Here is a 9,848-nt window from a genome sequence, read left to right on the forward strand (position 1 = left end):
ACCTTCGTTGCCTTGCTCAGTGGCACCGATACCGTGTGTGTGTGTGTGTGTGTGTGTGTGTGTGTGTGTGTGTGTGTGTGTGTGTGTGTGTTGTATATTTTCCCACACGCAATTTTTCCCAACAAAAAGTCTCTGTACAACGAGAACAACAACAACATGGGGGGGGGGGTCATCTGTAATTCTCTCTCTCTCACACACACACACACACACACACACACACACACACACACACACACACACAAAGCGTGTGAAAGAATGCCTGGGAACTGAGTGTCAGTGTGTAACGTTTATTCATTTGCTAATTTTACACAACAATGCAACCATACACACACACTCATTAGGAATGCAGAGAGAGAAAGAGACAGAGAGAGCTTCACACACAAAGAGAGAGAGAGAGAGAGAGAGTTGTGTTTGAATGCCTATGAGTTATTTTTAAACCTGAACCAAACCTGATTCTGACCTGAACCCTGAAGTCCTAACCCTCAATGAGCAGTCTGGACCCGTGGGGACCTCTCGAGTCCTCCCCAGGTTTAGGTCCCCACCGGGATATAAGAACAAGTACAAACACACACACACACACACACACACACACACACACACACACACTGAAACATCTGCAGAGAAAATGCTGCCTCTCTGCAGCTCTAAACAACAGCAGGTTGTGATGTGCATGTGAACTATCACTGTGCATGTTGTGAAATAACACGCTCACTCTCTCACACACACACACACACACACACACACACACACACACACACACACACACACACACACACACACACGCAGTGAACCAGCAGCAGTTCCAGATTACAGTGAATTGAGATAAACAGCGTGTGATTAAAGCTGAGTCACCCTCAGACACCAGCTGCTTACCTTCAGACTGAGAGCTGCTGGGACCGCCACCGAGGACCAGGGGCCACCGAGGACCAGGGGCCACCGAGGACCAGGGACCACCGAGGACCAGGGACCACCGAGGACCAGGGACCACCGGCAACTTACCGGCAACAAATACACAGGAATTCCGCTCTTCCTTTCAAAAATAGAATGGCGACGTTGGTCAGCTTCAGACCAAGCGCTCTGAGATACTGTATCTCAACCCCTACTGGCTGGACGCCTGTGAAATTTCCTGGTGACATTCAAGATCCCTAGGGAGAATGATTGCTGATGATTTTGATGACCCCTGACTTTTCCACCGCCAACACCATCTTGCAAGATTTCCTACACTCGTGGATGGTGTTGCACTGGGCTGCGGAAAGGGCCTACCTGGCACAGGCCAGGGTTCCAAGCGGGGTCACGGGGGCCCTGGGCTTCACCTGCAGAATTTCACTGAACGAAACACAAACCAACTATGAAGAGATGCAAACGCAAGTGCGAGACAACTCAAAAAGATGCAAAACAAACACAAAAGGGATGAAAAGTGGATCTAAATGATGCCAATGACCACAAAGCAATGCAAAATGACTAATAATAGATGCAAGGCAACTAAAAAAGTGATGTAAAATGAGCACAAAGAGCTGTAACAAGGAGTAAAAATAGACGCAAAACAAGCCCAAAGACACCTACGACTACAAAGAGACGCAAAATGACCAGGATGAGATGCAAAGTGGCTAAAAGTAAACACAAAAACCATTATATATAGAAAAGTCACAGTGTTTTGTGTCTATTTCAGTCTTTTTTAGGAGTGTCTGTGCCCAGGGTCTGTCGTTTCATAATCCCTCAGTGCCTACACTGAACGAGAAAAATCCAAATCTATCGCTCAGACTCCCATGAAACGTGCTGCTCCCCGGGATGACGGGGAGTGATGGCGTCGTACCGGGCTGCTGTATGTTCAGAGGTGTCTCTAATATTCCCACCTCCACATGTCTGGAAGTGGGAAGGACAAAGCGTAGAAACACTTCTCAGTAAAACCTGGTTCAGTACAGCAACAGCTTTAACTCTGAGCTCAGTGATAAACAGGGAGTTGAATTCACATCTTTCTGACGACATCAACAAAAACCTGGACTTTATAAACTCTGCAAAGGTAAATGACAGGAATGTTGTCTTAGATTGCATGTTCTACTGTTCTACTGGATCCAGGTCTGGTGACTGGGGAGGCCACCGAAGTCCACTGAACTCACTGTCATGTTCATGAAACCGGTTTGAGACGACTTCTGCTTTGTGACCTGGAGCATCGTCCTGCTGGAAGTAGCCATTGGAAGGTGGTAAACTGTGGCCGTGAAGGGAAGCACATGGTCAACAACAACACTCAGACAGGCTGTGGCATCAGACCATGATTGGTTGGTGTTAAGGGGCCAAAGTGGATCCAAGAAAACCTTCCCCACACCCTTACACCACCACCACCAGCCTGGTTGGTAGGTAGGGTCCATGGATTCATGCTGTGGATGCCAAATTCTGACCTACCATCTGCTTTCTCAGCAGAAATCCAGATTCATCAGACCAGGGTACGTTTTTCCAGTCTCCAACTGTCCAGTGTTGGTGAAGCCTGTGTCCACTGCAGCCTCAGGTTTCTGGTCTTGGCTGACAGGAGTGGAACCCAACGTGGTCTTCTGCTGTTGTAGACCATCCGCCTCCAGGTTGGACGTGTTGTTCATCCCGAGAAGCTTCTCCGCTCACCACAGTGGTAAAGAGTGGTTACCTGAGTTCCTAATAAAGCGCGTGGCGAGTGTAAATGCCACCTGATAACCTGACAAACGGTGAGTCACGCTCTGCTGCACTGAGACATCACACCACACGGGGAATCCACCTCAATACAGGTTAACAACAAAAACACCCACAGAAGTACAGAAGATCTCAGAGATCAAGTGCAGAGGTTTAGACTCTGTCTGACTAAGAAATAACCCAGGATGTTCTGTCCCGGTGCATTGACGTCCACGCGGACGACAGACCTGTGTGTTCGTCAGCTGGGATTTTACAGGTTTTTCCAGCCTCTCCCTCCCCTTTCCACACAAGTTCCTGTTATTCCCGCTGCGCCATCTTTCCTTCGTACTTTTATTTGGCGCTCTGCCACACCCTGAAGTTCGACAGCTCAGCTCTGAATCTGTGGGACGTCGGCTTGTCTGCAGGAAGTGACTCCGTCGAGCCGTTGAATCAAAAATGTGGCCCGGACAGGAAGTTCCCTTCGGTAGATGTCGTCAGGAATCACCTCCACAGGGCCAGTGAACGCATCTCTTTTTCTCAAGAGAATGAGGAATGCGAAACGTTTTGATCAAAAATAAATCTGGTGCCACTTTCCAATAAACCATCCTTTACAAGCTGTAACTAACTGCTTTATTAATGCTTAATGAACCACGGACTAATACTTTATAGATCAGTTATAAGCCATTACCAGGAACGAGAGTGTTTCCCTTTTTAAAAAGCCGGGAACTCTGCACCTATAAATGTTAAGCTATTATTAAAGGGTAATTACGATCAAATCTACAGTTATAAAAGTCATTAACAAAAGGTTCATGAGTGTCTCACTTTCTATTAAGCCAACAGCAAGTCATCTTTAATCAGAAGTGTTACTGAGTCATTAATGAAGGGGTCTTGAATAATTCAGGTCTGCAGCTGCAAATGTTAATGAGTTCTTCATGAATTCCTTTTGCTCCAGATGCTCTGCAGCCGTTTCCCAGAAAGTCAGAGGTCAAAGTGGCCGACGGAGGCGTCTGCCTGGCAAACGAAAGAGTAAATAAAATCAAAGACGTCATTGTGTGTTTTTAATCGACTACTAACAAAGCGGTTTATGATCCCTTGTAAAGTGCCTCAGTAGAAAGTGGTACCAAACATCTCCTCCCACCGTCTTATGAACCAGACATGTCCAAACGCTTTTAAGACTAGATGTGGTCCATATCGTGGAATATATAGTTCATGAGTGTTTTTATATATGTTGAAGCAACATGGCAAATCCCCGCTAACACCCCCTAGAGGCCGCAGTGATCATTACAGCCATAATATACAACTTGTCAACTCTGCACAAGTCGGTCAACTTCTTTCTTCACGACTTCTCTGATGGCGGAACGGACGTGAAAGGTCAGAAACAGAAACAATGTCACGAGAGAGAGAGAGACAGTCAGCGCTCTGACCCACGTCGGCAGATTAAAAGATGGACTGAAATGAAACTGAAACCAACAGTCTGGTCCTTTAATTAACAGACATGACTTTCACAAAGCAACAGAGGGAAATAAACTGATGAAAAACTGGAGTCGATTTAAAAAAAGAAAAAGTGGTATTCTATTTAAAAAGCCCAAAATAAATAACCGTCCTGTGAGGCTGATTTCTGTCTTCAACTAATGAAATGTTCACTGACAGCTTTATAAAAACAGGATTTCTGGCAGAGCTGTAACCAGGTTCCCTTTCTGCTGTTTTACTTGAATTCGGCACCGTGCGGGATTTGGATTCACATCTCACCAGATGTGGGTCTCAAGCGTCTCTTAATGGAGACTTTCAAAACTGCCTGGGTTTCATTTTAACATTTTTCATCGTTTTTAAAGTAAGTAAGTAAAACAAGTTGGTATTCCGCTCTGCTCGAGCCTCTGCAGGTCGCCTTCGTGTCCTGTTCTAACAAGAGACGGGACTATGACGCACTTTAATCCCCGCAGCCCGATCCTGTCCAGCGTTCAACTCCGGTCGAGGTCCAGGTTCCCGTCCCGTCCTACTCGAAGCTCTCCAGGATGGGTTCGTGTCCCGTCTCCTTGAGGAAGCGCAGCAGGTCGTCCGGACGGAGCCCCATGGTGGCGGCGTTGGTCATGGGGTGGAAGTAGACCATCTCGTGGCCTCCCTCCACCAGGTCCCGGTCCAGGACGAACTTCACGCTCCGGTCCTCGTCGAAGAGCAGAGCGAGAGCCGTGGCACAGCCCTGACCCACCTGAGAGGAGACGAACGGAAGAACCCAGAGAAAAGAGAAACCGGGGGCCTCGTTAATCAGGGCACGCGTAGAACAAGTTCTGAACGCGTGCGTAGGACCGGTCCGTGCAAACGGGCGCGGGGTATTGATCGGAGCCGCACACGCACAGCTTCGCCCAGGGATCAGTGATAGATCTCAGCTGCTCTCCATCCATCCGCTTGTGCCCCTACAGGCTCATTTACATACAGACGCGCCACCTGAATGCCAGAGACGGTCACCGCTTCCCCCGAGAGGCCTAGCAGCCTCGCTGTGGAGCTGCTTGTGGCAGAGCTTCCCAGCATGCACCCGGGCAACTGACTTTTGGGCACACGTCTCATTTTACCTGCGTTTTACTGTGTTACACGTTCCATTGTGAGAGAATGCAGCAACACCACCAGTAAAAAACTGAGTCTTCAGCAAGTGGCTTGTCCGAAGATAAATAAAGGTCGAGCTCGGTCAAATAAATCGGGCACAAACCTCTTATTCAATTCAACTGCTTTTTTTTTCTTTTTTAAATTGTTGGACTTTTACGTTATAGCGGAACAGGAAATATACCTGTCGATTAAACTGAGTGATACCGAAACGGAACAGCTCGTTAAAACGCAGCTTTACGGCTGAATGTCTTTAACGGATCCTCTGGTGCTCAGAGACACAACGGCGTCATCACGTACGCTGAAAGAAAGGACGACCTCCGTTCCAAATCAAAACGGAAATTCGCGTCCTCGGTTTACAACAGTTTACAACAGACCGTATCCAGTACCACATGGTTGACGGAAGAGTTTCCCCTGGTTCCGAGTGCATCACACTCGGAAGCACGGGTAGAAATCGATAAATCTCTGTGTAGAAACGAGCGCGCACACGGTTGGTGAACGAGGCTACAGAACTGCACGGACGTGACTGTGTACAGACGAGTAAACCGGTTCCAAGTCTTCAATTCTGCTCAATTAGATGTACTGAGTCACGTGTGGAGACGATGCTCCCGATGGAGGCGGCAGCCGGCTAACGGTCGACATTTTCTAAGGTCACTGAAACTGAGACTAATGTGCTGCGGCTTTGCAACTTTTACCAAAATGTACGAACAGCAGCGGAGACTCTTTGAAACACGTGGCGCAGAATAAATCCATCACTGGTTTGTTTTGGTTCCGGACGTTTAGTCAGTCCTCACCTTGAGTTTCTCCAACATGGCCGCCTCGTCTGCGAAGCGCAGGTTGCCGCTGCCGACGCCGAGCTTCTTGGCGAGGTCATTGAGGTTCACCTGGAACAGAGAGGATCATGGGACGGGGAGCGGATGGACCAGGGACGCAGCGGGGAAGCGCGTTCGGCCCGGTCCGCGTCGAGTCACCTCGCGGGTGATCGGGTGATTTAAGCTTAACTGGATTAACTGGAAACGCTTCCAGTCTCGAACTGTGGCAGACTCACATTTTAAAAGCAGAGGTCAGAGGTCGTGTGTGTGACGCTAATAAAGAAAGGGGGATTCTATGAGTTCAAAGCTGCTACACCGTCTTTTAGCCTTCATCAGTGTTGTGCCGGCTGTCCAGTGCCTGTCCAGCAGGTGGCGGTGATTAGCCGTGAATCTGCCGGGGACCTGAGTCAGTGGGTTCGGGTGCGGCTCCAGCTCACTCAGCCAACTTTTGCTGAGAGGATCGACTCGCTGTTTTCAGCGGGGACCAGGCCGCGACCTGTGACATACGGAGGAGACATTCCTGGGATGGTGGCTAGAGCCTCCCTGTTCGGCTTAATTCGCTCGTTAAGGAACAGCCGGTCAGGTGGGGAGACCTACTACCGGCACGGTGCCAGGACAGGACTCTTCCTGAAGAGGGACAATAACGATCTGGTTCCTGCGCGGTCAGTGCTAAGCTGTTTGAGTGGTTCGAATTTATCCGCTTCAGATCTCTGTCTGGTCTCCTCTACGTTTATTCGTTCAATCAGTGTAGAAATAAAACAGTAGTTTCACTCTCAACGCAGTGAAGGTGATTAGCTTCTCTACTGTGTTATTTCTGTTTCACAACCACACACACCTAAAACCCAAAACCGTGCAGGACACTTGTTCGGGGTGAAGGTTCATCGCTGGGGTCTGGGTCATGCGCCCCACAGGAAACACAGTCTGACTGACGTGATTTTACAGCCCGCACAGCTGTTCGCGTTTGGTCGCTTTCACGTATACCGTAGGACGGGGGCTGACCTGGCGGTCGTGGCGAGCCGACACCAGCCACAGGCTTTTCTTCTTCTTATCCTTTAGGAAAAGGTTTTTAGTGACGGCTCCGCTCACCTCCTGCAGGTGAGGCATCATCTCCTCCACCGTGAACACCTGCAGGAAGGGGAGTTAGAGAGTTAGAAGAAGAAGCAAGCACACGGAAAGTTGTCTTCTGGCGCCCCCTGCAGGTGTTTGCAGGTCCGTGCAGCAGAAACGTGTCAGACAGGTTATAAAACCAGCGCGTAGACACGGGACAGGTGAGGGGCTGCACTGAAGGTCCTTGTCCATCTTGTCCATCAGAGGGCAGGTTTCCCGGCGGTTCGCCGTCCCAGCAGGGAGGCAGGATGGACCTGCTTGGAATAATCCCATAAAATCACAGCTGTGCATTTTATCAACACTCTCGAGAGGTGTGGGAATTCTAGGTGGATAGACCGCGTTTGCATTTCACAATAAAACTGTCAGCACATTGCTGAGAGGTGACAGAGCCAGTCACCCCAGACTCCGTTTAAAAACCTGTCACTTTTGAGATTACCTTGATCGTGCGCACAAATACACGACTAGATGAACAAACCTTAGCGTGATTTCAACTTCAGCTGATCTGCTGGTGAATTCGGCATATAAGTAACAGGCAATGCAGCTCTCCTTTTCCTCATATGAAAACTTTTTAATGCGTCCACGTGTCTATTAACTGCGACGTTGCAGGGAAAATGCACAACTCCCCGAAGCTGAAACTGTGCTAAAGTAAGCGCCCCTCGTTGTACTGGATGTCGCCGAATGAAAATGTAAATCCTTAAAATTCAAGCAGTGTCTCTAAATACGTTTTAGGGTTTTTACACAATTTACAGGAGTCAAGGAAACTTTAAATCGTGTAGTATTCTAACGCGATTTAACGGCGATTTGTTCTCAATGGAAAGTACAGTGTGGAATGTTCCAGCATTGTGTTCCTCGCCCTGCTAAGATCGCTTAATGCCATAAATGTTATTTTGCTTGAACACAATCGCGACATAAAGACGTTTGTGAGTGAAAAAGTTCGGTCTCTGTAGCCGACTCGCTGACCGGTAACCACCGGTAAAGTCTTATCGGCGTCAGATTTACCGGCGGGTGCTCCACGCAGCTCGTCTGGATGCTCAGAGCCTCCAGATATTTCTGCAGCTCGGACCGCAGATCCTCCGACATCTTCGGTCGACGCGGTTTTCAAAAAAACCAGGGCAGAGAAACGGAGTCGGACGGAGACAGCCGCACGCAGAAGAAGAAGACGAAGAAGACGAAGAAGAAGAAGAAGAAGAAGAAGAAGAAGAAGAAGAAGAGCACTCTTCTTCTGCACCCAGATTTACTGCAGCTGATAGAAGTGCTGCCATCCTCTGGACATAATGTTCCCAGCAGACATTCTCATTTGTTTTCTTCCTCCCTCGGGATTGACCTCCACACACACACACACACACACACACACACACACACAGGAAAACAAACAAGCAAATTAAAAAAATAAACAAATAAAATGAACGGTTTCCTGCTTATTATTAAAACTTAAATTAAACTGTCCTCTCTGAGCGGACGCTTCGCTGAGAAGAATCAAAGTACGGTTGCATAACTATGGCGAATGAAAGTAATGGCTTCATAACGCACTCGTCCAGCATTTGACGACCAATTAAACAGAATCACGAGCTTCACCAGTGTTTAGAAAAAGTCTGCTGCGTGTCGTCGGTGTGGCAACGGTGGGGGACGTTGTGCCGAGACATGCGGTGCGTAGTGCAGATAAAACAGGACCTCGAATGGAGCCAAGATGGTCTCTAGGTTTATGTAACGGTGCGTGGTGGAGCAGAAGGGTTGTATTTATATGTCAGTAAATGTACCTGGTTACACTGAGAATCGGAAGAGTCCGAAGACAGCGGACGCCCGAGAGTCCGATCTGTCCCTTCTACCGTGTCCAGTGACCAGACGAACAAATATCAGTTGTATTTTAACGCACGGTCAGGCTAGTTTCACCAGTCAGATACAGTTCATTCAGAAAGTTTTCAGGCCCCTTCACTTGTTTCACATGTTGTTATGTTGCAGCCTGATGCTAAAATCGTTTCAGTTCATCTTTTCCCTCGCCAGCCTGCAGTCAGTTCCCCGTAAGGAACCTCTTCTTCAAATTCATTTCAGAGGCGTCCCTCTTGTGAGGTCGGGTTCAATTTCAGACCCAAAAGCAGGACTCGGACAAGACATTTCCAACTGTTCGAAAGCCGTTTTATCGAGGAGCTGGTTCAGCGAGGTTCAGGGGAGCTGGGCCGGAGTTGGCGTTGGAGCGGGGCTGGCAGTGGGACCCGGGAAGTCGGCGGGAAGGCAACAGAGCGGGAAGAGCCGAGGATGAGTAACCACGGTGGCGAAGCGAACGAACTGGCGAAGACCGGGAAGTGGAGCCGGATGGAGCCATCTTCCCAAAAGATGGTCAACTCCGGGTGGAACCCCAGGACCTGGCTACAGACGGACACGAGCTTCTCCACAGGACCGGTTTCACATCATTCATCACATCACGTCAAGAAAGGCAGCAACGCACCAGCAAAGGTGGTGAGGAAGAAGACTTGAAGCCGGTAAACGTGAACGTTGAGCCGGATTTGAAACGCTGCTTAAAATGCTCTGGACCCCTTTAAGCCAATCAATACCAATGGAAACCTAAATTAAAATATTAATAAATAATGATTAATTAACCAAATACAAAAAAAAGATACATTAACACATAACTGCCCACTTTGCTCATCCTGATCCCTATGACACAGACGCCCAGACAAGCCTGTTGGTATCTATTTAACT

At 48.5% G+C, this 9,848-nt stretch overlaps 1 protein-coding gene across 1 annotated transcript; it reads right to left on the reverse strand.

Annotated features, from left to right (window-relative positions):
• Positions 1 to 4,092: 4,092 nt before the first annotated feature.
• prorsd1 (prolyl-tRNA synthetase domain containing 1) lies at positions 4,093 to 8,331 on the reverse strand. The gene is made up of 4 exons (XM_040140128.1): positions 8,151 to 8,331; positions 7,044 to 7,169; positions 6,027 to 6,116; positions 4,093 to 4,843 (listed from the first exon to the last, which is right to left on the reverse strand). The coding sequence occupies exons 1-4, from the start codon at positions 8,229 to 8,231 to the stop codon at positions 4,631 to 4,633; spliced, it is 510 nt and encodes a 169-aa protein (XP_039996062.1). The 5' UTR covers positions 8,232 to 8,331; the 3' UTR covers positions 4,093 to 4,630.
• Between the last annotated feature and the right edge of the window lie 1,517 nt (positions 8,332 to 9,848).

The sequence above is a fragment of the Xiphias gladius genome, chromosome 11, assembly GCF_016859285.1.
Source record: "Xiphias gladius isolate SHS-SW01 ecotype Sanya breed wild chromosome 11, ASM1685928v1, whole genome shotgun sequence".
NCBI classification, from domain to species: Eukaryota; Metazoa; Chordata; class Actinopteri; order Istiophoriformes; family Xiphiidae; genus Xiphias; species Xiphias gladius.

Coding starts and splice junctions, on each gene's coding strand:
- prorsd1 (XM_040140128.1), bottom strand. CDS start 8,231: ATGTCGGAGGATCTGCGGTCCGAGCTGCAGAAATATCTGGAGGCTCTG. Junction 7,170..8,150: donor GCTGCGTGGAGCACCCGCCG/GTAAATCTGACG, acceptor CCCTTCCTGCAG/GTGTTCACGGTGGAGGAGAT. Junction 4,844..6,026: donor CCATGTTGGAGAAACTCAAG/GTGAGGACTGAC, acceptor GTCTCCTCTCAG/GTGGGTCAGGGCTGTGCCAC.